Source organism: Manacus vitellinus, unplaced genomic scaffold, assembly GCF_001715985.3.
Source record: "Manacus vitellinus isolate BGI_N305 unplaced genomic scaffold, ASM171598v3 scaffold_6_pilon, whole genome shotgun sequence".
Lineage (NCBI taxonomy): Eukaryota > Metazoa > Chordata > Aves > Passeriformes > Pipridae > Manacus > Manacus vitellinus.
Window position 1 is genome coordinate 10,848,971 of NW_021940750.1, and position 27,870 is coordinate 10,876,840.

The window sequence follows — 27,870 nt, forward strand, 5'->3', positions numbered from 1 at the left end:
TGGAGAAACTGGATTCCCGTGATTTGGATGGGTGTAGTCTTTGCTGGATAAAAAGCTGGCTGAATACCTGGCCCAGAGAGTGGTGGTGAATGGTGCTACCTCCACTTGGTGGCTGGTCACCAGTGGTGTTCCCTGGGGCTCAGTTTTGGGGCAAGTCCTGTTTAATGTCTTTATCAATGATCTGAACTAGGGTGTTGAGTGCACCCCCAGTAAGTCTGCAGATGACATCAAGTTAGGTGGGAGTGTTGATCTGCTGGAGGGCAGGAAGGCTCTGCAGAGGGATCTGAACAGGCTGGATCAGTGGGCCATAGAATTACAGAGAACTTGTAAAGAGTCTTTTCACATAGAAGAGCTTGAATTGAAAAAAATCAGATGAATGTTTGCCAGTTAAAGCTGAGTAGAATTAGAAGGATAATTAAAACTTCAGTATATTGTACAGAAGGAATATGTGGTCATTGGGCTAGGAAACTAAGTATTTTAATTAACATGGCTAAAAATAAGTCATAGCAATGCATTATTTTGAAATCTGTATATGACCAAGCCATACTAATGTAAAGTAGTCTGACCTTAAGATCATTATATAATTTTCAGGGCAAAAAATTATTCTCAGAATCAAGAGCAGAGAGAAATATGTAAAGATTTAGTTGTTTTTTCAAAGTTTTCAGCTACAGAAATAGATGCTTTTCCTGAGCATGAGTGAATGAATGCTGATGCCCTTTCTTCTCTCTTCTAATTAAACACTTCCCACTTCACTTCTGCTCTACCAGCTCAGATGAAAGTTTGGAAGTCAACAAAGAAGCAAACTGCAAGAAGGTAAAGAAAAATGGAAAGATGGGGGAGGAGATAAACAGTGATGGAATATATGGGAATAAAAGGCACAAAACAAAGATGTACCCCAGTTTATATCAGGGTGATGAGAGGCCTATCAATAAACAACACTAGAGGCAATGGTGTTTTTCAGAGTGTATCAATATGGGCAGAGTGGAAAGGCTCCTCTGCCTTTTCTTAGCATACTATTTCACGAAGATCTTTATCTGTTCAAAGCAATTTTATTATTTCATAATCTACCATACAATATTTTCAGGCCTTTGCAAGGCTTGTAAAACTTGGTACTAACCATACATAACATATTGTCAAACACACAGATATCAGAAATTCCCTGAGCTTCATAATGCTAAAAGCAGAGTAGCTCTGCTACTGACCAGTGACAGAGAGAAGATACTGTTCTGACTCTCTGTGGCCATCCTCCTGTATAATAAAGCATTGCTTGTACTTTAAAAGGGAAGAAAAATATCACTGATTTTTAAATGTTACAAGCAAATATTTCTTAAAACATTTTCTAGGGGTATTTATTTATTTGTACATAAATACAAATCCTCACATGGGGATCCTCACTGAGGATGAAGTATTGAAGAAGAGATTATGATTTGATATGAATCCTGAAGTAGAGGTTGCACAGGACTTAAATGTTCCATCAGTTTTAATTGTGGTTTGTTTCAAGGATGGAATCTGATCAGAGTGGGTTCCAGAGAAGATCAAGGAGCTCAAAAACTTAAGTGTTGGCTCATCTTTAAAGGGCAAATGCTATATTAGACACCATCTAAAGGCCATGCAGACAGACAGTACAACTTTCAGATCCATAGCAACAATTAATTCATTTAATTCATTATAGTTGTGACCTGAATTAATGTTAATTAATTATTGTTAATCCACATAAACTCAAATACAAACCTGTTGACCAGCCTGTTCTGCTTTTGTTTTCTTTATTTTTAGAGCTCTGAGACACTGCTTCTGATTCATTCACATTAAAACATGAAGTAACAACATAGTTTATGGTTGGATTGTTCCTAATAATTAAAAATAAAGTTGTCTCTATGCAATTTAAATGTGGCTAGCAGTACAGCTTCTAGTTAATTCATCTGTGCAAAATGACATCTGTGCAAAATGAGCATCTGCCTGTGTCTATTTAAGCAACATAAATAATCTACTGAACTGAAACTTCTTCATGGTTCTCCATCACTGTGCCTGTTGATTAACCAAGGAAATATAATTTAGTAACTATGTCATTTTAATCATTATGGAAGAACTTTGTACTTTATAATTCATACATACATACTTGCAAGTGTAATATGTCAGAGCAAAGTCCAGCAGAATAAGCACAGTGTGAAATAAGGAATATGCAGTTTTGCTGCATTTGTGATAGCATGTTGGAGCTGATTTATTCACTTGGACTTAAGTAGCAGGCAAAGTACAACTGTAGAGAGTGAGCTCATTTACTTGTGTTCTTCCTTGCCAGTCTTCACTTCAAAGAGGTAAGATGCATGCCCAGGGCTGTTTTCTTTGGGTGATTTCTTAATAATTTATAATATCAAATTCTATTCTGGAATTAAACAGATATGTAAATAACTTCAATGTGTAAATATGCGTGAAAAAAGAAAAGACTGACTCATTCAAAAATGCTAAAAGAAAGATGAAACAGTTAAAAAAATAACTCCCGGTTGAAGGTCAAATTTCATGAAGTTTAATTATGCTTGGGGGTTAAGTTTTGATTTCAAGTAATTTAAAATTTAATAGTTAGTAATAGCAATAATAATAGAAGCTTTCAGGGAAAATGATACATGACAGTAGGAAATACAGGCACAGCAAACTTAAATGCTTTAAGGGAAGCACTATGCCAAATTTCATGGAAGGTAATTTTCCTATTTATTATGATCCTAATGTCAAATGACCAACTTTGCATAAAATAGCAAATTATATGCTAATAGTAAATCATAGTTATTACTGAATAGTTTTAGGTAGAGTAGAAAATTCTGTTTTGCTGGTGTTTTCTATGGTAGGTATAAAACTTAAGTCTCAAACCTGAGCTTTATTATGTTGATTTATCTTGAATATTTTTTTTAAAAATGTGCTGAATATTTTTTCATTCTGGAAAACTGTTTACTGAATCTGCTGCTAAGTCATTAGATTTATAAGGAATGTGGTCTTGTTGCAACATAAGCCACTGCAGAGGATACTGGCCTCTGCAGACTGTGTGCTGACACTGGCAGGAAATAAGCTCTGACTGAAGAGCTGTTTGCTGGATCTGTTTTCTGCCTTCATCAAAGTCACTGTAGGGAGCCCAGTCCTTAAAAATTAAATTAAAAAAAAAATTAAAAAGTTAAAAAAGTTCGGCTAGAGACTAAGTAAATGTGTCCTTTGAGAATATAGGAAACATTCGTTATCCTGATTCAGTCTAAACTGTCATTGATACAGAAACTCCTCTTCAGAGAATCTGGGATTTGCCTAAGTGAGGACTGCAGGATTTACTCTAGTAATAGCCTAAGACTTCTTGCTGTATCAGATGGAGGGTTATAAGTTCTGTACCCCAAAAGGTGGATAAAATGAGGCTCAAAGCTGTTTTAATTCAATATATTGCACTCTTGATTTTGGAGAGGCTAAAAGAAAGTTCTTTTTGATTTGTTTATTGAACTTTTGGGTTTTTAATCTGATTTAAACCTGTGACCTATTATTTAAACCTGTAGATAGAAATTCACAAAAAGCATAGTTCAGATGTGCTTAAGTGAGTTTTCCAGTGCATGGAAACATTCCCAGCATTAGGAAAACCATGTCTTTGAGTACTGTTTGAGCTACAGACAGTCAGCAGAGATAATGTTACTGTTTCTGCCAATTCGACCATTGGTCTCTCCTTCACTGTAGTTTGGACTCAGGGAATAAGAAATTCAACTCTGATAAATATAAGATGTGCTTTTTCTTTTGTCATTACATTACTCTCAATGGCTTTTTTCATTGCCCAGCGTGGCACAAGGTGACAGAGTTGAGAGATGTTCTAAGTGTGGCAGCACAGTTCTCTGTGTCACGGGAATGACTAGTCAGAAATGGGGTGTGAGACACCAGGAAAGGAAAGGTACCTCAAAGATGGAAGAAGCCAATTTTGACAGAGGCCTGCTATTTTGAAGCTAGGTATTTCAAAGCCTTTCTCCTTCAGGACTTCCACACTAAAAGTCCTAAATATTTCCATTTTCAGCTCTGATCTGTGTTACAGTTCTGTATTTCTGCAGGAGAACTGACTCAGAAGGAAGATGTCGACAAGCTCAGCAGGATTTATGCTGTTCTTGCTCTCTCAATGCACTGTGTCACTGAGCACCAAAGAGGCAGTGGTCCTGGCTAATGCCCACCTTCTCCCCAAGAGAGACTCTGAGAGACTGGGTAATGCCAATGAAAAAGGTACTCACAAAGACAGTTGAGAGATTTAGATGCATGCTGTGTTTTACTTTATTGCTTTGTTGTAACATTTTCAGCTCACATATTTGAAAGTTAGCCCTGAAAAAATAGTTTGCAACATGAACATGTCCTGCCGCAAAGTCCCAAATCTTTAAAAACCTTACTTTGCAGCCATCTAATTCAAGAGAAATCAACACATTGTTGGTTTTCTCTGGTTTGTTTTGTTGTTGTTTTGTTTGTGGGGCTTGTTTGGTTTTGTTTGTTTGTTTGTTCATATTTTTAAATAAAATTCTGTGACATTTGAAGACTTATTCTTAGAACAATCATACCCAGACTACTTCTTACATCTCGATACCTAGATCCCATTGGTACCTATAATTGAGGTAACCCTCTGCCTATGTAGCTTTCAAAATCCAGCTTGGTACACTTTTAATACATTTACCAGAGTAGATCCCACATAAAATGTACACAAAGAGTAGTGGGATTGATTCATTTTCATCCCCAGACTAATGGCACTTTGGGGTTTATAAAATTTACTTTCCAAATTAATCTTATTGTCTATAACAATCAGCCTAAAAAATGTTCTCATTATCTGTCGACAGAAATTGTTCTATAATGTTCACTGAGGGGGTAAATACAAGTGTCACTGTGTATATCACTGACTTGGACATAACTATATACATAACTTAAATAATCCTTCTATAAAATCATGGGATCAGGTTTGGAGGCAGGCAGGCAATGTCTACCAGGCAAATGTTCTAACAACTGGGGTACAGAGCTGTGTACACAGGTCTGCTCTTTCAGGATATTTAATAATGTCATGCAGATAGTATTGAGATTTAAATTTCTTCTATTCATGGCTGTAGATTCTACTAGGAAATGAAAGGCAGAAAACTTAAGACCTCAGAAAGCCTATATACTCCTGTAAATCTGTCTTGAGTGGCTTAGAAGTATCAATAAACTTCCGAATATCAAATATAAAAGACTATATTGAATAATTATTTAACAGGTTTAGTCCATCTAGATTTCTACAAAACCTATGATACAATACAATATTAAATCAGAGATGGTAGCGTTACACTGAGATTGAAAAGAAAATGAAAATGAGTTGGGTAGAAAAGTAAGCCATAAAGTCAAGGTGAGACTGGAAGTATTTGCTAATTAGTTATCTTTTCACTATTCTTATGGAGTATACCAATGCAGAAATAGGAATATGATGATAGAATTTAATGATATCATGAAGGAGAGAAATGCAAATACAAAAAGTAGGAATATTATGTAGAAAATCCCACAGATGTTCTTAAGTAATACCACTGAGACGAAAAATAAAGTACAAAATTTTAGGTTTTACTGCAGGGTGGTTTTACTGCAAGGTGAGGACCTTACCAGTTTCAAAGAACAAAACTCCAGCTTAAAGGAAACTAAGCAATACAAATGCAATCCTAGAAAATACCAACAACGATGTTTTAGTAAGACTTTGAAAGAATCAGTGTCACCGTATAAGGTCATCTGCAATACTGTGTGCAAATTATACCCACATTCTAGGAGATTATCCAGTGAAGAGATGCAGGAAAGCTACTAAGACAAATAAGGAACTGAAGATTTATCTTACATGAAATAATAAAAGAAATTAATTACCCTAACAACTTACCCTAACAAAACAAAGACTTATTAAAAATATAAGCTTTGTCATGGTACATGGGGGCTTATTACACAGGAAGAAGCACTTATTTAACTAAAGAATACTACTAAAGAAAGGAAGATGGACAGTGGAAGTCATTAAAATTAGATTGGGAACTAGATGAGGATTTCTATCAGAGTAGTGACAGTTTGTGAAGTCTACAGTGCCTTTCAGTTGGAAGAGAAGAAATTTAATTATTCTGTGAGAAGACTGTATAATTCCCTACAGGACCAGTAGTAGATAAAATAGTCATTCATGGTCCCCTTCTCTTTCCAGAAAGTTGGGGGCACTTTTTTTTGTTGTCATTTTTGTTTGTTTGCTTTTTATACTAACCAGACTGTTTAGTGTACTTTTGATCTCTTGGTCATGAGACCATACAATACCACTTTTGTTGTATCACAGGGTAACAAACCTTTTTTTGAATATCTGAACATTTGCTGCATCTTCTGTCCTGAAGTCTTCCCTCTTTAGCTGAGTGAGTGCCAACCATCTGGGATGAAGTCAGAGTCAGCTTCCAATCAGAAGACAATCATTCGCTCACTCTAAAGGACAGAGTTCAAATTCTAAAATTCATTATTTGAGCAGAAATTCACTTTAATTTTTTTTTTTCTCAGACTATCCAAGAGATTGTTTTGAGATTTTTCAGCGCTCCAAAGGAAATTCCAGAGATGGTCTTTACATCATCCAACCAAAAGAGGACCCTATTGTTGTCTCTTGTAACATGCAGGATGGTGGCTGGACAATAATCCAGCACATTACTGCCAACAGTACTGTCGACTTTGACAGGACCTGGCAGGACTACAAATATGGATTTGGCTCTGTTCATGAGAACCACTGGTTAGGAAATGAATATATGCATCAGTTAACTAGCAGCTCTGTGCAATATATACTTGGAGTTAAACTTGTAAACCTAAATGCTGAAATTAAATGGGGACAGTATGAACCATTCCTTATTGAAGGTGAGGAATCTCAATACCGCATTAGGGTCGGTCTATACAAAGGTAATGCCACTGATGCGCTGACCCTGGACACAGAAGCCTATCTCCATGACAACCAGAAGTTCACCACCAAGGACAGAGACAATGACAATTACTTTCTGAATTGTGCTAAACTGGAACTCAATGACATTCCTGGGGGAGGCTGGTGGTACGACGCGTGTGCTGGAGCAAATCTAAACCGTAGGAACATGATATACTGGCAAAAAGACTGCAACAAGCAACGCCTATGCAAGTTTGCATGGATGATGATCAAACCCATTGAGCACCACCTGTCATCTCCATCAAGGTCCTGCCCGTGTCAGAAAATTGAACTGTAGATAAGCCATGTGTACTTTGAAAGGAACATGGACTTTTTGTCCAGTGACTGAACTGAACTCACTGACTGAATAATCACACTAAGTAAACATGGTTGAAAATTTAAATTGGGCCTCTGCAAGGGATTTATGATAACATATCTTCCAGGACTGGACCATGTCATAGAAATATGCCAACCACACAAGTGAGAAACTGTCAGAAACTGAGGCCTCTACCATAAGATTTAAATAAACAGAAGATTTAAAAAATTCATTTTATAGTATTTTAGCCATAAGACAAGCCAGGTATGAAATCCAGGATATGATGTCTTATACAATATATACATGAATATAAATGCATTTCAGAAGGTTTTGTTCCAGTATCAATGTTCATGATTGATCTCCTATAATTGCACATCTTCATATATCATGCATGAGAGAAATTTCCAGTGAAGTGCCTACATTTACAAAATGCATATTGAAGAGTATTGTGTACCATAGGGCAGCAACAGGCCTTTTCTTTCTAACTTTAGTGAACAGTATTTTAATTTATAAAATTGGAATTAGCCTTATCTCCCATGGCTTCTTTCCCCATTCACTGACTCTTCTTTTATCTCTACTTTTTAATGATCCCATACACATTGAAATATTCAGCATAGGCTTTTCTTTTCTTCCTTCAATTTAGAGCACCCAGGACTAATGGGATTGTCAGCTTTGCCATTTAAAGCTACTAATCCAAAGCTTACAACCCATCTGAATATTTCCCCAAGAAACTCAGACAACACATTTTTTAAAAGATCAAATTGATTTTGCAACTGTTTATTTATTGCTTCATTTTTTCCTGAATATCACTTCACTTTGTTTACCATGATTTGAGTGTTGCTTCTCCCTGTTCCATGATGTGCTTCAGCTTTCTCTTTTTTTAATACCACTGTGAGAAAAAAAGACAGCATTGCATTTATTTCACATTTGCTAGCTTCAATTGTTTTGGTACTCAGACCTGACAGTATTTAAACACTGCCTTTTTTCTAATTATAAAATAAAAATTATATATTCTTCTGTTTTAAAATAATAAATAAAAGCATTTTAGCTTTGATAACCTCGAAGACCTTGTTTTCTTTTACCTCTGTTTGAGTTCCTTCACACATTTCTATACCATTGGAATAGCTGAATGATAATTGAGGAGGTTTAATTGTTGCATTATACAAAGTGTCAGGATAATAATTAGATTATCATGTATATTTTCTTAGATATTTCAGTTACAGAAACTCAACAAACAAATACTGGCAAATTCCTGCTTTTTAATTTAAAATATGATAAAATATCATCATTTTCACAAAAATTGCTTCACAGAAAATAAATCATATTGTGTTTTGAAAAGACTAAGACTATCAGGATTATTTAAGAAGATAAATTAACTGGGAAGCAGAAAAGCCAAAAAAGTAATATTTATTTTTTCATGATGCACTGTAACATTTTCAGAAAGAGATACAGCTATGTTGCGTGGGTGACGCCAACTCAGCACACATGTCGATTTTGCAGCATTTGATTTTTTTTGTCCCCTGAATTTGTGTTCAAAGACAGAAGCGTGATACAGGAGGGGACAGTTAATACCTGAATTGAGTTTATATCATTGAGTCAATTTAATGTGGGTTCTGCTGTAACTCTATCAGGATGCCTCCAAAGTTGTAATGAGGATACAAGAATATCACCTAAGTGCTGCCAGTCTCCCATAGCTTTTATTTGAATTCCTGGCTATATAGCCAGATTCTCACACACCTTCCAAAAATATGTTTTGAATAACCTTGACATCAAAGCACATAACAGAAAGTCCACAGGCTGCGTCTGATCATCAAAGGCAAGTAGCCTGCTCTGCAGCCCACCCTTGGCCTGTTTTGGAGAGTTTTGAAAGAAAGGACTCTGCAAATAACTTGTATAAATGAGTTGGGCGCTGGCAGCCCAAATCCAGCTGCCCAGTTCTGGAGGAACTCTAGTATTGACTAGAGCCCTACAAACCTATACTGATACTGAATTCCAGTATAGGAATTAGATAAAAATGCAATAAAAACTCATAAGTTTACAAGCAAGACCAAAAAAAGACAGAAATATCAATTCAGTTCAAACAAAGACATTTAATGGAACTCAGGGACTGAGGTACATTCTACACTTCTAAACAAACTATGGATGGATATTACTATTGGAGCTGAATTTGGGACTAAGTAAGAATATTCCAAAACATCCACCACCATGGAACCATTAAAAGTGGACTAAATTCTACTTCATAATTCCCTAGCAAAAGACTATCTTAACAGACTTTTTTTCTTCCATTGCTGAAATCACCAGATTGCAGAAAGGCAATCCAGAAGGCAGCTGGCCTTCAACAATGAGTCAGTGAAATCTCAGACCGAAGCATGGGGGTTTCCATTCTGTCTACTCCTGTTTTCTTTTGCCCATCACATTTCTCCTATGCTCTCTCAGCCTTTCCTGATTATACTGTCGCCTGCAGTATAAGAAAGGAGGAGAGTCTTCCCACAAGTATCTGCTGAAACAAGCCTATTAGGTCAAATAAATATCTTTCCAAAATGACAAGGTCTAGGGTAATAGGTTTCAGCTCTAAGCACCTGTGAATGGGAGACGTTCCTTTTTTAACAAGCAATCTCCTAACAATAGCAATGAAATACTTTTCTTCACCTCTTTGCTACTTTGCATTTCTCCCTATCCCTGTTTTCTCAACTGCAGGAAAGACAAGCACATTCTCACATACCGATACCACATTAATCAACTCAGAATTTATTTATTTTTGTCTTTAAAAATCATTCAATTTTTATATGAGAAAATGCTTGCTCTTGTTTCTGATTTCTTGGCCTTTCATGTAACTTTTTTTATGTGTTAACCGTAGGTTTAAAAGTATGACAAAGTGGTTTTAGGACCGAAAATCCTGTGCATCAATAAATTAACATTAGCTGTCCCACCTCGTTCTTATTTCCTAGAATTAAAAAGCAGTCCTTTAGTCACTCTGACTTCTTCTGCACTTCAGAAGGCATCAGGGCCCAGGCAGAGTTGAATGCAGCTGTGCTCCGCAGCTGATATCCTCCTCTGCACCCTCTCTCCACTCTTCCTCCCATAGCTGAAGAATTGCACACCTAAGGAGACCTTATGGACAGCATACAGTAAAACCAACTGTCTGACTTCCACTATGTCTAGGTAGCTGCACCATGTAAGGAGTAAAAGATATTACAGTTTATATCTTGGCATTGTAATCTGGGGATTCTATATAAACCCCAAACTTAAAATGTCTACTGAAACAGGAACCATCAGCAACCCGAGTTTGGAGAAGTACCTGTTGAGAAGAAAACTTTTGAAGGACTTCAAAGATTTGGGTTTTTTTTGAGGAAGACTGACTGATATATCAGCAGATACACATAGAAGCGAATGGCATTTAGTGGCTAACAGCAAAAGTATCGAGTAAAAGGCAGCACTTTTACTGAGTGTAATGAAAACCGAAGTTCCTTAACTCTGAAGAAATACACCTACCAAGATAGAAAGAACAATTGCAACATCATCCCTTTCTGAAACCACTAATAGTCACAGATTATCTCATGGTTTAAAACACAATGTTATCAATTTTTTTAAACTAGTTATAGTTATGGCAACACTATTAATAAAATTGTAAACAAGATGCTTATTTGAATGGTCAAAGTTTAAGGCATTATGACACAACTGTTAATTGCATGTGGAAGAAAATTTCTTAGTGGGTTCAAAAGGCAGCAACGGAGACTTGGGATGACCATGTATGAAATAATTGGCCTCTTTCTGATTTGGTAGGGGGAAAGCCAAGTAGTTAAGTGAAAAGACACAATATCCATTTCTGGAGTTAAAATTTAGCAGGCTGTTTCAAAACAGAAAAACCACTGATTACCCAGCAGCTGCAGGAGCATTACAGGAACTGATGGAGGCCTTGGGAGTCCCCAAGGCAAACACTGCGGGCAATTCAGAGGAAAGTTCTGACCCTGCTTTGTAGCTCATAAAAGTAGTGAATGTGGGCCATTCTTGTGTGTTTTTTTGTTTGTTTGAGTTTTTTTAAACCTTCTGTAATATCAAAAAGAAGGAAGCAGTGTGGAGTTTTTTGGGTAGAGTTCTTTCCAACAGAGGGGCACCTAGATGTACACTTCACAGCAAACTGACTGTAGTAACCCCAGCTTGATTGTTAGGTATATCTGAGGAAACAGGTTTTTGTTTCTCACTAAGCCTAAGTAAGAAACATATTCATATTCTTCATATTATTTCTATCTGTATAGAAAGGAAAGAAAATGAATTTCAGAGGAAAGCTACATCATTCTGTCTGTTTGTTTGTTTACCTAGAGCAAAGAATCCAGGGAAGGCAGCAGTAATTAGGTCCCCTAAAAATTACAGAGTAACTTTAAAAAGGAAGCATCCAAAAATTCTCTTTCAATATGAAGATTTTTGGAATCCAAAACTACGAATGGGCAATTTGGAAACTGTTTCCTACCACAAGTAAAGAAGCATCTTACAAAATCCTATTCAAATTTCAGAATCTGAACAAAGTCCACAACTATTAAGTTCAGTTTTAAACTGGGTATCCAGTTCCATAATAACTACATTCTAAGAGAAAACAGCACCTTCCAAATCAATATGGGATTCTTTATTTGTTGTAATGAGTTCTCAGTTAAATTTAGCATGCTTACCACACCTCAGTGAGATTTTTATTCCTTCCAGGATGTAACTATCCTTACCTGCATTTGCATTAAGATTTATCAGTTACATTAATTTGACATGTTCAGGTCATCTATCAAATATGACAAGGAGGCAATGTCACAGATCACTGAGAAAAAGCCCTATGTGCCAGATAAAATTATCAGAATTAGAGATGGGGACTTTTTATGAGACTCAGCTCTGAAACTGGAACAATATCTAAAGTGTGATGAGAAAGTACAGTGAAGTATTTTGCCTTGAAGTCCATCACTGCCTCTGGATCTGGACTCCTCAAGTCCATATTTCCCAGTGCAGGAAATGAGATGAGGAACAAAAATCCACAAATAAAAATAATTTTCAACAGTTAATAGCAGTTAATAATTGACATGAATAGTTGAGTAGGATAAGCATTATTGGCAACTGAATTGTATAATTAATAGAAAAATATTCTCTATCGTATTTTACAGGTTCTTAGACTATTTTCTCTGTAAGTCTTTTGATTTCATTCTTTCGTAATTCAATAAGATTTTTTCTATAAAGGAAACCCTTGCATTTATGGTCTATCATGACTTTCTGTCCTTTGAAAAGCTCTTCACTCTAAGTAGTCACGGAAAGTGCACAGAGGTATCCAGGTGTTCTATACCTGTTCAAAAATTCTGGGAACTATTCCAATTATTTATCTACAAACATAAATTATATTTACAGAAAATTAATGTTAGTTGATAATTTATTGGGATCTGGAACATACAGGGAGGCTGGCATATATGAAAAGGTAGAGGCAAAAATCCTACCTCAAGTCTGTGGGAAAATTCAATACTCAAAAATATAAAAGCTGCTGGGTCTCTGAAAAGTTTAGTTAGGGATGTATATTTATGCATCTCTATTGATAATACATACATATATTTGTACATATATGTATATGTATGTAATTATGTATAAATAAAATGTAATTTTACAAAAAACATTTCACTAGTCCATGACCATAACCAATTATAGGATCAGTAAAAATGTCATTATAACTACAGAAATACAGACAACAAGATTGTCCTACACTGCAAAAGTCCCACAACACTTTTCAAAGGTACAAAATATAATTAAGTACTAAGTGATACTCTGATGACAACCACATTTGTCTTGTGATTTTGATTTCTTTTTTAAGAAAAAATATCCTACATAACAATAAAGCAACACATACCTCTTTATATAATTCTTGATATTTACAATGTACTCATGTTTGGTCATGTAATCTCTCACATGATTAAGTGCTAGCAGCATAATTTGAGCACATATTTCACAATTATAATAAATCAACATTGTTGCATCCATCACCATGTATTTTAATACATTAGCTGAACACAGAGTCCATAAACACTTACAGAACATTCTTCAACAGAAATCGAAACCAACAAAAAATATCCCATTTAATTTCAGTAGAAGCCAATGCTTCATTTTAGCAATAACAGTGCAGCTAGCAGGAACTGTTACTACCTCATAAATTTTGCCATTAACTACAGCTTTTGCCCCAGAGGGGCACATTCATTTGCTAAAAATCAAGCATAGTTTACTGAATGTCTGATCCAATGTAATATAAAATAAACCCACTATAATAACCAATGTGTACATAGTTACTGTACACAGGAAAAGCTCTGGATAGTGACAGAGCAAAGTTGATGAAAAGGTCTTTATAAAAACCTCTGCTTTCCTTTAATAAGTAATCATATGCTAGTGTACAAAAAATAATAGGCACAGTATGGTGCATTACAAAATCAATCGTGAATTTAGAGAATATATTTTTACATTATTACACTGCTAACCTTTCACTGACACAATTTTGCCCTATGGAGACTGGAGATAAAGCAAGTGTTAATTACTTGTACTGTGATTGTTGAAATGGTGGAATTATTTATCTGTAGGGAAATTTTTGATGGTATGATAATTTAAAAAATTATACAAATAATTTCACCGAGAGCAATGGTACATTCATGATAACTAATACAATCCCTGAAATGTGCAACTTGGTCATGTCACCAACATAATGTCCCACTAACGTGTATAGCAGATATTATATGAAGATTGTCCCAAACTAATATTCCAGAGTATCTCACTCAGAATTTTAATAGAAAGGCTAGAAGTGAATTTGAACTTTGAGTTTCATAAACATTTGTTTCCTTTACATCTTCATTCCTTGTGACTCCTGTTGTCATTAACTTTGTTTTCTCGTGGTCTTTCCTAAGGCTTCTTGTTTGTTCCTGCCAGAAAGAGGCAGGTCAGCAGCTCTGTTCCAACGGCCTTCTGCTGAAGGCAGCCCCTTGCTTATGCACCCAGTCAGTGCTGCAGGACTCCTGCCAATCTATCACAGACATCAGTCAGGCACAGGCAGTTCAGCCCCCGGCACCAAAAGCCCCAGCAAACCTCAGTTAGTGGCCAGTGCCTCAGGTCATTGTAACTAGGCCAGTACAACCCAGTCCCAGAAGCTATAGCCACCTGAGGGGTTGACGCCAGCCCCCGGTACGGTAGCAGAAATGGCTCTGCTGGACTAAAAGACAGTACCTGAAGGTAACTTGTGTTTCCAAGCACCTGATACTGACTAGTATTTGTAAAGCTATTCAAAGACAAAAAGTGTAAAGTGTCCTTAATAGTTTTATAGAAATATTCAAAAGTTACTTTAAAAAAATCTTTCAGGGATGCCAATTCTGTCACTGTTTATATACAGGTAAACGTACAGTGCACCAATCCTTATTTTTCTCTTGTTCTGCATCATTCCATCAGTAACGGAAAATTCTGGGCTCAGGGGAAGCACAACAAAGGTGATTTGGAAAAAGGCTTTCCTTGTGTTGTAGATAGACTGTATCCATTATGCTTTACAGTCAGTTGTGTTTTTTACCATTGTCAGTATTGCATAAAATTTTAAAATTTCCTTCAGAGGCACTGGGAACTGGAGAAATTTAGAGATATCTGCTAATCAACACCATTTTTGCAGATGACAGTCACTTGTATGATGGATTGGGACTGAGATTGGGACTGGCTTCTTCATATACAAAATACATTATCTATTCCTTTTACTATGAGCCCTTCCAATGTCTCCACAAAAGTCCTCCTTAAAGTGGAAATTTTATCAGTATTACAATCTCCTGCAATACGTGTGTTCATTTTGAGTATTATTAATCTCCCTAACCATTTAGTATTGGGCATGACAGCATTTATCTCTTTACATATTCCCGATTGCATTTTAACAGCAGGTGGAAAAGTCTCAAAACAAAAGTAGTACAAGCTCCATTGCTTGGTACATTGAAAACTCAATAGACAATACACTAGCAAGGAATTATAGAAAGACAGGGAATTACAGGGAGAAAGACTGCATGACCTAACCTGATGATTGGATGATCATCCCAGTCTAATTTCTAGTAGTTCATAATTTACTCTACATATTCTTAGGCTGAAAGAAAGGACATAAGACCCCCAAACATAGTCACTTTAATGCAGATCTACTGCATAGTCGAAAACAAACTGTGTCGTTCATAGCAGCCACTGACTTTTTATCCCAAGCACGCACTATTTTCATGCAAAATTTAAATTATCAACAGATTTTTTTAACCACTAGACACATAAAGCAACAGCTTTGAAAAGACAGAATTACAGTCAATTTGCTAAGTTACATCAATATATATATTTCCCCTTATTCCTTATTCAAAAGCAATTATGGCAGTCTGGTATTGCCGTGCCAGTATAGTTTCTCTTCCACTTTTTTCTTTTTCCACTGGCAGAAAAGCAGCATCTTAAAAGTCTTTCTGAAAGTTTTATTACAGAGGGCATAACACATGGGGTTAACAGTGCTGTTCACATAGCATAGCCAATATCCGAGGTGCCACAGTGTTACTGGAATGCATTCAGGGCAAAATGTGGAGATCAAAACCATGATATTATAGGGAGTCCATGTCATGATAAAAGCCAAAAGAATGGCACTTAAAGTCTGTGCTGCTTTGCGCTCCTTTACAAGAACCATCCGTTTCCTTTTGGTGATTTGGTTATTTATATTTGGATCCATGGTTTTGATGGAAGGATCCTTTGACAGAGCAGCAGAACAAGGAGTTATTTTTACTTTTTGGCAACCACTGTTGGCTTCCTGGGTGCCATCAGTCTTAACCACCAATCGGAATTTATAGGCTACACATTTTTTACTTTTCTGTATGTGGTCTTTGGCAGGTGACAAAAAGTATTTCTGATTCTCAAAATCATTTTCTTCAGGTTGGTCTTTGACAACAACATCTGTACTCTCCTGAAACTCTTCTGCCTTACTATTAGATGGACTTCCGTAAGTTACTTGGAAAACTGAGTCAGCGGCAAGTTTATCCTCCTCTTCTGATGATGCGTAGCTGCTGCAGGTGGTTAACTGGTCAGCCTTGGCCCAGTCGATACAAGTACTCGCTGCCTGAGAGGCTTTCGCCGTGGCTGACGTACTTCGACTAGATGAAGACCAAGAAGCCTGACACCTCTCTCTTTTGACTAAGTTTTGTTGCTTGCAACTGAAGCAAGACTTCAGGAGAGCTTTCTGAGGCTTTATTGTCTCAAACTCTGCCACAGACTCTGAACCCTGCAGTTCAGCAAGGTCCTTGGTACGTTTCTCTGTCTCTTTATAGATGCGGCAATACAGAATGGTCATCACAGACACCGGAATGTAAAAAGCAGCAATTGCAGTACCAAAGGTGACAATGGGTTCATCTAGAAACTGTATCTGGCACTCTTCAGGTGGTACTGTTCGTTCACCAACAAAATACTGCCAGCACAAGATTACAGGTGCCCACAACACGAAGGAAATTAGCCAAGCCAGACCAATCATGATGCCAGCTCTTTTGGGCGTGCGTTTGGCCCTGTAAGTTAAAGGCCTTGTGATGGAAAAATATCTGTCAAAACTGATGACTAGAAGGTTCATTACTGAGGCATTGCTAGCTACATAGTCCAGTGCTAGCCACAGGTCACAGGCAAGGCTTCCAAGAGACCAATGGCCTATGAGTATATAGGACGTATAAAGGTTCATAGAAAATATTCCAATGATGAGATCTGCACAGGCAAGGCTCAGCAAGTAATAATTGTTGACAGTTTTGAGCTGACTGTTAACCTTAAAGGATATCATTACAAGAATATTTCCCACTATGGTTATTAAGCTTACAATTGCAGTTACAGTGGCAATAGTAATGACTTCCCAGAGGCTATGCCCCTCTAACTGCTTATGGTTGATTGATGAACTGTTTACAACAGTAGAATTGCTGAATAAATTGACTCCCATTCTTGTTCTTGGTGTATTGTCATCAGGATCTTAGCAGTGTTGCATATTGCTTTCTGTATTCAAAAACATCCTTTTGGAGATAGCTATAAAGATCAAAGGAAAAAAACCAGAAAATGAAAGTACCTCATTAAATAGCACAGACTTCCACTAGAGTTATCATAAAAACACCTGTAAAGCAACCTATCAAATGATTTGTGTTCTCCTTTTGCATTTAGGTTATTCTTCCTACCATTGCGAAGATAACTAAAACCCACAAATGTACATCCTAAGACAATGTACTCTGACATTTTATGACATTTCAAAAAGCAATGTAACTATTGTTTGATAAGATAGTCAATCACACCAGCTCCCACATTTTGAATACCTTAGGAGACACTCTACATATTCTCGAAGACAGACATGTAAAGTTTTGCAGTGTAATAAGACAGTGAGTGACTGTGTTGTTTCCTACAGTACTATGTAGAAGGCATGTCAAGGTTTCAGAAATTATCTTTGGAAAATTTTGAAAAGTGACCAACAACAGAAAGAGAGCAAGAGAAAACTGAGGATGCGTAGGGATTTAGGAACCACGCTGCCATGGTGACAACAAGAAACAATTAGGTGTTAGAAGTGCTTGAGGCAATTGAAGGGGAATCTGAGCTAAGGAAGCAGGCAAGGTCAAGGAGATGTTTCTAGAAAAATAAGTTAGGCAAGAAAGATTCTTCTCTATCGAGAGATCTCAGGACAGAGGAGACTGACTGGGTTAGGTGTGGAAGTACAGTCTGGGTAGTTTGGTGAGTGAATGGTAGGGTTGAGGATAGAAAGGAGTAAACTGAAGAGGGAGAAGCAATAGATAACCATAGTGACAAAGAATGCAACAAAAGCAATTTAATACTTGCATTAGCAGCAAAAGGTGAAAACAGAACCACTCTATTAATGCATACATTCCTCTGACATCCACTCCTTCCTACATTCCTCAGTGCTGTTTTCTTGTGCCAGTGAATACATGCCTGTATTAGGCAAAACTTCTTTCACAGATAACCTCTGGATTCTGAGCAATTCAATCACATCAGATGATGCTAATGACTTGCTTGATGCTTAGTCTTGCAAAACTGTGTAATTTTGGAATAGTCAAAGAGTATTTAGTTTTTAAAGTCAGAAATGAAAGAAAAATTATGAACAGGTTTTTCTGTTGGGCATATAGCTAGTGTAAAACTGGTAAGATGATCCCTTTTTTTAAAGCAGACACTGGTTCATCGCTATTGAAGTCCAGCTCTAAGTCATTAGGATTCTCTCTGCATCAGATCTCTATTATATGGTCCTCCCTATCCATTCACACCACTTCTCCGTGTTTTCATCTTTCATCCTAATTCTCAGAAAGTCGTTATCTTTGGCCTTGGCAAGTAGCTTCTACAGCCTATCCCTTTCCCACATCTATCTTTTGTACCAAGTAGTTGGCTCCTGTCTCTCATCAGCTGAATACAAGCTTTTACAGCCACTAGTTGAACTTTCAGAAAAGCATCTCACTTTCTTTCATTGTCCTCTTTGCCCAGGGAGGTGGTTGAGTCACTATCCCTTGGAGGTGTTTAAGAGGCATCTGAACCTGGTGATGTGGTTTAGTGGTTTAGGGGTTACAGTGGCAATGCTGTGTTGGTGGTTGGACTTGATGATCTTAAAGGTCTCTTCCAATCTTGATGATTCTATGATTCTTATTTGCTTTCTTTGTTTCCTTCAGTTTTGCCCCTGGTCTCCTAAGTATCCACAGAAGTTTATCTACTTTAATCTATATCTTTCTACTTCAAACCCTACCTAATGGTTATCTCTTGTTGTGATGAAACTGGATAGTGGCAAATTTCCTGATGTACCGAGACTTCTGCCTATCATGCTCCTCAAAATCATTCTCCTCCATCGTTGTGTCTGTCATCTCCTGTTTTATATTTAAATATTCGTGCATCTGTATTCTGTTTATACACAGCATATATTGAACCTAATTCAACAGGATTCTAGTTCATGTATAGGCCTTGCAAACTAGCAATATTCATAGTATGTGCATGCTGACCATCTGTATGCTTGGCTCTCTCTCTCCAACCTGCAGAGCCAGTCTAGCGGCCAAGAATGCTGAAGTGCGACAGCAGTCCTAATGAGCCTTATACAAAGGAAGACATTCCATCCTGGTTCTGCATTCTGCAAAGACTTCCCCTAAGCCAGAGCTGCCCTGATGGCTGGCTGTGCTGGCTTTACAAACCTTTACACAACCTTGAAGAGTAGAAATTAATTTAGTGTGAAACAAAGGTGTGTGGAGCAGCTGTATGGCTGTGATAGGTAGCTGAGCTCTGAGAGATGAATCTCTATCTCTGCTACCTCATGTGGCTTATGCTTCTTTTATTGTGGACAGTGAGCAGAGTTGTTCTGCACATTAAAAGTTCCATGTGACAAAATTTTATGCATGGTAGAGTGGTAGTGGTTTTAGTGTGGCAATGTCAGGGGGTGTGAGGGCCATTTGCTTAGCAGAGGAAGGTGAGCCACAGGTGGAGCATGATGCCAAGGCAGGTGGGAGCTAAGACCTCACCAAAAAGCAGCAGGGTGTGGAGAAGCACGTTTGGTTCTTGAGAAGTCTTGAGAAGTGACAGTGATGAGAGTAAGACATAGTCCAGTGATTGCACAGCAAGTCTGTAGTGATGAGGAAGGTCCAAGAGCAATCCAGGAAGCCCAGCCAGCAGGTCTGAGTCAGGATCTGAGTCAGGATCGAGGAGATAGGACACCAGCTGTAGATGTAGCTGCTGTGAGGGTCAGTGGTACAGCCTTGGCTTAAAAGCAGTTCCCAAGGGAAAGGAGAAGGAGGCTCTCATTTCTAGCTTTCTTCACAACACGTCTTATAAGCAGTGCAGCTGACCTTTGACTCAGCCAGCTAAACTCTAACATAGCCAATGGTACTCCTAGAACGGGACTGTGCTCCAGGCCTTGCAGCTAATGTACCTGAAACACCATCAGGGCTCGTGAATTTTATGCAAGTTGCAAGACAGCAGCTAAGGATAGAGACGGTCTTAAAAAGGCACCAGCTACAAATATTAAGCACATGGATAAACATATACTAACTTCTACATTTGCCTAACATCTGGGTTTGAGCAACTGCATAGGAGATTGTTTCAACTTTCTGTCTTTTCTTGCCAGAACATAACACTTTTCTCAGAGGAGGGAAGACAAGAAATTGTCTAGATGCTGTTGCCTGTAACGTTTTGTCTTTGCCATAGGTAGCAAGTGTCCCCCTCTTAGGTCACTTAGCTTCCCTAACATTAGGATTTAGGAAGAAAGACTGCTGAAACTATGCCACGTGGATTGCAGACTTCAGAGCAAAAGGAGAAGCAGAAGTTTTTGTTGTCCTGACACAATTTTTCTTGGTTTGAACTGACATGGGTGGCAGAAACACTGGTAATATGGTACAGAAACTACAATTAATTTCTTAATAAAAAGCAGTCTTGTTACTGTCACACAAAGCCTTCCCTCCCTAACAGGCTATTTTACTGTGACGTCTATAAAAGCCGACAGTAGCTAAGCTGCTAGTATGCAAAGATCTCTTCTTGACATGTTGACCATTCTTGTCACCTCTTCATACTCTATAATCTTTTGTTTTGTAGGTCTGCGTTAACACTTCATGGCATTACCTTTTGTCATCTGTTTGTGTATTACTCATGGCAATAGTGCCTGTGAGCAGGACTCCAGTGTGCTATGGTAACATAATTTATGTTAATTGTCTATCTTAGAGTTGATAATAATAGGGAGATCAAAATCAAATTACAAAATCAAAATGCATATGTACAGTATCATGACTTCGCTGTGTCTCATAATTACTGATGTATAATGTTCATGCTTATGAGTTGTAATGGTATTTGCTATTTGTTGCCAAATATTAATGATACTTTTTCAATCTATCTAATCAAGTGTTAATTAATGTAAGTTGTTAAATTTGTACATATAGTCAGCTTCCAGTTATCTGGGGGCAGATTGTTCGTGTCACGGATTAATTGCACCACAGATGCAGGCACAGCTTGGGCTCTCCAGGTTTTATTATCTCTATCTCCTTCTGAGTCTGCCAGACCTGTGCTGGCTGCACGAGAATTGCTTGGATGTCTTTGCAACATGCTTGCCAGTGCTGCTCCCTGTTATTTTATTTATTTGCATGTACACTAAGCTAATTTACTGATTCGCTGCATGCCGTGCCCCAGAACTGAGCAGCCCTTACCAAAGGTAGTAGTGCAGAGTAAGTACTGCCCACGATTTCAGAGAATGGGAGTTGTGGTCATATTTTGCTGGAAAGGCTACTGGGTTTAAAAACCTTCAAAACCAGATTGATGTTTTAATGTGTGTTGTCAAATGACAGTCTGCATGCTCAAGAGGGATCTGGCAAGCTGGTGTTAGGAAGCTGGTGAACTTTACCGAGGACACATGGGTGGCTACTTAGTTCAAGATGAGCAGAACAAACCAGCATGGCACAAAGCTGTTCTCGTGTCTCTGCTCTGCATCCTCAGAGGAGGACACTCCTCCAGTGGCTGTGGAGTCACCTCACGGAGTTCATGCAGTGCAACCTTCCATGTAACACCCTGTCAGCCTGAGATCAGTTGCTTTTTTCCTCATTTGCTACAGAAAGCAAAGGTCTTGTGTTTGGGTCACAACAACCCCATGCAATGCTACAGGCTGGTGGAAGAGTGGCTGGAAAGCTGCCCTGTGGAAAAGGAGCTGGAGATGCTGGTCAACAGCTGGCTGAACACGACCCAGCAGTGTTCCCAGGTGGCCAAGAAGGCCAATGGCATCCTGGTTTGTATCAGCAATAGTTTGGCCAGCAGGACCAGGGCAGTGATTTTCCCTCTGTATTTGGCACTGGTGAGGCCACATCTCAAGTCCTATGTTCAGTTCTGGGCTCCTCACTATGAGATAGACATTGAGGTGCTGGAGTGTGTCCAGAGACGGGAGAAAGAGCTGGTGAAGGGTCTGGAACAAAGGAAGAGCAGCTGAGGGAGCTGAGTTTGTCTAACCTGGAGAAAGGGAGGCTCGGGGGAGACCTTATGACTTTCTACAACTACCTGAAATGAGGTTGTAGCCAGGTGCGGCTCATTCTCCTTGCCCTGGTAGCAAGCAACAAGAGGAAATAGCCTCAACTTGCACCACAGGAGGGTTAGATTGGATATGAGTAAAACTTCTTCACCAAAAGGGTGGTTAAGGAGTGCAACAAGCTGCCCAGGGAAGTGGTAGAATCACCATCCCTGGAGGTATTTAGAAGATGTGTAGATGTGGTGCTAATGAACACGGTTTATTGGTGGACATGGCAGTGCTGGGTTAATGGTTGAACTCAGTGACATTAGAGGTCTTTTCCAACCTAAACAATTCCATGATTCATGTGGCTTTAGTTCACCATACTGTTTTCTAAACATTAAATACATATTTGCTGGAGTTCTTTTCCTTTATTTTTAATACATGTGGATAGCGATTTTCCACTCCTTGCTCGTTGAGACCTCTAGAGGATGCAGGGGCAGAGCATCCCGCGGCCACTGCCCGCGGCTGTCCCCGGGACGTGCGGGGCTGTCCCGGAGGCGCGGGGCTGACAGTGAGTTCCCCGCCGCGCTTCCGGCCCGGCCGCGCCAGCCACCGGCAGCGGGCGCTGCTGAGGTCGCGGACGCCGCCATTTCCCCGTGGCCCTGGCAAGTGGCCCCTTTCCGGCAGCGGGCGGGCGGGGTGCGGCGCCGCGCCCGGGAGGCGCAGCCCGGCCATGCAGCGCGGAGCGGGGCGGCAGCCGGGCTCTGCAGGAAGGGGTCCGGCACGGCGGCGGGCGGCCTGCGGCGGCGGCCGAAGGCAGAGCAGCTGAAGGAAGCGGCCGGGACTGCCACGGTCCCGGAGGAGCGGGGCCGGGGAAGAGCGCGCGCTTACGGACAACGAGGAGGCGGGGGCCGGGCAGGCGACAGCCTCGGGGTCGCGGGCAGCGCCGCCGCCCAGCGCTCCCCAGCACCAGCGGGTAGCGGGAGCAGAGCCCGCCCTCCGCGGGCGTGGGGGCGGGCTGGGCGGCCTGGGCCGGGCGGCCCTTGGGTGGGGCACAACCCTTCCCTCCTCTATTCCTTTTCCCGAGGGTTGGTAGCGTTTTCTCGCGGCCCTTCCCGGGAGTTTGGCGGGTGGGGCAGTATTGCGGGGCGCGCTGGGACTGCCGGCGTTACCTCTCGGGCCAGCCCGGCGCCTGCACGGGCGCTCTGCTCCCATCGTCCTGCCCTGGCACGGCTCAGCCAGCAGCAGTGCGCCTTGGTGCGGTATGCACAGGAGTATTCTGGCCGAAATACGTTTATGATTTTGCGCTGAAGGGATAAAAGTCTTGTTTGAAAAATGCATCAGAAAAAATGCATCTCTGTTTACAAATAGACGTGAAGAATTGCTGAACGTTTTTGGCATAGTCGATTTAATGGTTGTGCTCGGATGATCTTTGAGATCTTTTCTAACCTTAACGATTCTATAGTCCGAAGTCGAAATGAGCGTGTGTCTTGTCCAGCCTGTTTTACTGAGATCTTGCATAATGGATATCTGTGATTCACTGGAACACATATTTACCATTAGTACAAGTTAATGGTTGTGCTTTGACTAATTATAAAGTATTTTAACAGATTAAAAGTAGCACAGACATACCAATGTGTACCACAACTACATCTGCAATTTCCTGTGGAAGTGCTAAAATGCTTTCTGTAACCTACCATGGTGTCAGATTTGTGCCTTTAAAACAGTTTCCATTAAAAATACTTTGACAGTACTACATCCAGATTGTCTCGCTTCCGTTAGCATTGTTGCAACATAGAAATCTTGATTGTAGAAATCTGGATTGGCAGACACGTTACAATGATGCTTACTGATTGGTAGTGGCAGCGCTGGGAGACCAGCTGCTACCCCATTTCCAGCATCATGTTGATTAGATTGACTTCGACTATTACAATGCCATGGCTTCAATTGACTCCAGCCAGTGTTTTATCTGTCTTAGAACTCCCATGGTTACTGGAGGATTTAAAAAATATAAAATACTAATTTTGTTACTGTATTTAGATACATTTTAGCACTCATGTTTGAAAGTGAAACAATAGCTAAGATTTTCCCAGAACTCTGCTAAAGACTATTCAAGTGTAATGCTCTTCCTGCACTGGAGGGTTTGGATATTATGCATTGTATAGTCTCTTAGCACACCTGCCACAAATCTTGTGCTTAGCAGCTTGGATAGGATGGGCTCCCAGCAGTCCAGCCATACAGCGATATGCCAGCCTGCAGCTGCTGGTTCTAGTGCTGCTGAGCCGGTCCCGTAATTTACCACTTCTGAAGCAGGGAGGACCTCCTTCTTTCATCTGTGTGGCCAGTTCTTGTCTGACAGGGAGTTACCACCTTTTATTGCCAGTTCCTTGGTGTTCTCTCTGTTCAGCAAGGTGACTTGTATTACCTGAGTGCACCACCTCAGTGAGGGGTGCTTGGTCCAGATTGAGCAGTTTGTGTGAGAGAAGACCTCACTGTCTTTCAGTAACAGGGGGCAAATCTTTTGAAGTGGTGATGTGTGAATGGTAAACCTGGAAAGCTGGGTAATAATACAAGGAGTGTGATGGTCTTACCACATTCTCTTTCCTCACTGTGTACTGAGAAGCTGAAATCTTCTCTAAAAATTTTTTTTTTCCAGTAAAGTAGAAATTTGCATTAAATTGCAAATATTTCTTAGTCAATTGCATTCATTTAAAACCACTGTTGATCTTAAAATTTTGTGGGTTTGGACGTTTTAATTTAATTGTTCCTAAGCTTGTGTTTGAAGCTACAGGTGGATATCATTTCTGACCTGTACAACAGGGAGAAGAAAGTGTCATGGTGGCACATTGGGTTCTCAGTTTTGTGTGGACACATGAAAATGGAACACCACATTATATGCTTTATGCTACTACAAGAGTCCTGTTATTCTTTGGTTTTAGTCATGGATAATCAGCTGTGTTACTTGCAAAGCCTGTGAAGACCCAGTACCTGCTGAGTCAGTTCTTCACACCTTGGCTGTGTGCTACTGTAGAAAGAGATCAGGGTGCTGTTTGTTTATAAATAATTGACATCATACCCTGCATGGTACATACAGCTGTGGATCAGGATCTTAGAGAGTTTTCATGATTTCTGTCAGCTCTTAAGGAGGTGGCTCTCTGAGTAACTCCCAGCTCTGCACTTGAAACAAGATGCTACCTCTCTCAAACATGGAATTGGTTTAGAAAACGTGAGGACAAGTGTTTTTATTCCTGGTTAAGAGGGAAAAGGATCTTCCACCTGCTATGTCTTTTTGTAACTAGTGTGCTTGTTGGTTTAACTGGCTTGATTACTGAAGATTTTGTGTCCTCCCTTCAAAAATGAGTTTGTCTAATTATGACCAGCTGGTTTACCAAATGGCAGATTTCTTTGTAGATCTGTCATCTTGAATAATTTTCTGTTGTTTCAGTCTGCTTTAGCTGCTCTGTGCTATGTTAAATGAATAAAACACGGTTGCAATCACTCATTTTTAGTAAAATGTGGAATTATAATGCTTAAAGTAAAAGATCCAGTTGACGTTGGCCCAATATAATCTCTCACTTTTAGTCTAACTCCTCTAACTTGCTCAGAATTTTACATACTGTCAGAATATTAGAATTGCCCTCTCTATGAGATACAACATATTAAAACAGAAACAACTTTCTGAAACTGTGGACATGACACTGGGTTTTATTTTGATGGTCCTTGACCACATTCTTTTGTGGGTTGTTTAAGGAGATTTTTCATTGTCCTTTATGTTTGCAATTTACAAAGTATTTTTTAAACTTTCTATTCAGTTATTTACTGAGTGTGCATGTAATGACTGCTTCAGTGCAGGTGGAATTGGCAGGTCTGTTTCAATGTTCCTTTTCTGGTTTGGGGCACTGGTTGCAGTAAATATTTTATTTTTTAAGAATGGAGGTTAACAGATGGATTTTGGTGCAGTTTTTCTTAGGTATGGTTAGTTTCAAGATATCATGTTTATTTAGTGTTTATTATATCTTCATTCTTGTGGGCTATGCACATACAGAACTGATCTAAGAGAACATCTAATGCTGTAAGCATTAGATAATTTTTTCCTAAGGAGTATGAGCTAAATCTTTACATTCTAAGCAACTGCAAAAAGCAGTTCACAGACACAGTAAAAAAAGCTTGCATTTTTCATATGCGGATATGTTTGATTTCCTTTGGAACACTGTAACACAACTTGTGCAGATAGAAGAAGAATAGATTTCTGGATCTTGAAGACAATAAATCTTTTGATATTTTAAATTAATGTTCTCAAAAGCAACTAAAAAACCCCTTACTTAAATTAATGTACATCAGTCTGTGAGCTGTACTTAATTACTAATGAGGTGTGAAGAGCTTCCCTTCTCAGGAGTTTATCTGCTGTGATGGTTCAGTGTCAAACTGGTGTTTGTTAAACAGAATTCTGCAAGGCTTCATTCTGTATCTGCTCATGCTCAGCGTTTCTATTAATAATTCTGATGAAAGATTAAAATATACAGTGTTAAAATTTGCAGATAGTGCTAAACTGGCAGGAGGGTGGAGCACAGAACACAGTCTCAACAAATGGGAGAAACAGCCTGCACTAAGGTGTAATTTAAGGTCAAATATTTTGTAAACTACATTTACATAGGAAAAATCTATAAAGGTGTGTGACTGATTAAGCTGCAATTTTATAGAAGGAAATTGTCAGTTTAATGGATGAGAAGGTATTGATTAGCAATACAATCACACTGAAGAACTGGTTCTATTCTGGCAAGATTTGGACCAGCTGGGAAAGTTTAGAGGGAAGGAATGAAGAAAGGTATGAAGTCTTGAAGATATGACCTAGGAGGACAGGCTCAAAAACCTGGTTCTTTTTGGTTGGGTTTTTTTGGTTGGTTGGGTGGTTGTTTTTGTTTTGTTTTTTCTTCCTTTTTTTTTTCTTTTTTTTCCCTCTATCTGGCAAAGAGGACACTTTGAACAGGCCTGTATAGAAATGTTCCATTAAATAGAAAGGTTGCTGTAAACAGGTCCATTTTAGGCAGGACAAGAAGAAAAACATTGTTAAGAATCAGAAGGTTGAATTCGGGCCTTGAGAATAAAAATTGTGACTGAAAGGGTAGGTAGCTTGTGTAATGGATTGTGTAGGAAGTACTTGGAGATCAGTACAGAAAAATATGTATGGTGAAGGTTACTGAGCCTACTCACTCGAGCTGATGTGTAACCACTTGTCACAGTCCTATTTACTTTTCTTTTATTTTTTCAAGGCTGTCTGTGCGATGGAAAAAGAGAAATGCTTTTTATACAGTGAAAGTTAATTTATTCTTTTCAGTTTCTAGACAACAGAAGAACCTGTTTTTCACAGTGCTGGGGACTGCAATGTTTTGTAATAATCCCTAATTGTTTAGTGTAGAATGGTTTAGTGATATTTATTGTTATTCCTTCATTGTATTTTACCAACTTTCCTGCTAATTTAACCTGAGACACTTGTATCAAAAGCATCCCATTTCACAGGTGAACATGCAGCACCATTGCTGCACAGCACCTTCATGTCTGACTCCGTTACTTCCTTGGAAAGAGCTTGAGGTTTTTTATATTTTGGATGGCTGTGCTTTTCTGTCCTTGCCTACTTAAGTGCTTTTGTTCCTCATTTTCCCCTCAAGTCTCTGG

The 27,870-nt window shown here is 39.0% G+C and overlaps 3 protein-coding genes across 3 annotated transcripts in view; 2 read left to right on the top strand and 1 right to left on the bottom strand.

Moving 5' to 3' along the window:
• Nucleotides 1–4,022: 4,022 nt before the first annotated feature.
• On the top strand, nt 4,023–8,002 carry LOC103758804 (fibrinogen-like protein 1-like protein). The gene is made up of 2 exons (XM_018082272.1): nt 4,023–4,224; nt 6,517–8,002. The coding sequence occupies exons 1-2, from the start codon at nt 4,080–4,082 to the stop codon at nt 7,215–7,217; spliced, it is 846 nt and encodes a 281-aa protein (XP_017937761.1). The 5' UTR covers nt 4,023–4,079; the 3' UTR covers nt 7,218–8,002.
• A 7,493-nt stretch (nt 8,003–15,495) lies between these two features.
• On the bottom strand, nt 15,496–17,198 carry CHRM5 (cholinergic receptor muscarinic 5). Its single transcript, XM_008925022.2, has one exon. It carries the CDS (start codon nt 17,188–17,190, stop codon nt 15,604–15,606), a length of 1,587 nt encoding a protein of 528 aa, XP_008923270.2. The 5' UTR covers nt 17,191–17,198; the 3' UTR covers nt 15,496–15,603.
• Nucleotides 17,199–22,930: 5,732 nt separating this feature from the next.
• The window catches only part of AVEN (apoptosis and caspase activation inhibitor), a 101,969-nt gene continuing 97,029 nt past the window's right edge, over nt 22,931–27,870 (top strand). The window contains exons 1-2 of the mRNA XM_029964076.1: nt 22,931–23,013; nt 23,062–23,173. Of these exons, the coding sequence (XP_029819936.1) occupies nt 22,931–23,013; nt 23,062–23,173 (195 nt within the window). The remainder of the gene's footprint in view (nt 23,014–23,061; nt 23,174–27,870) is intronic.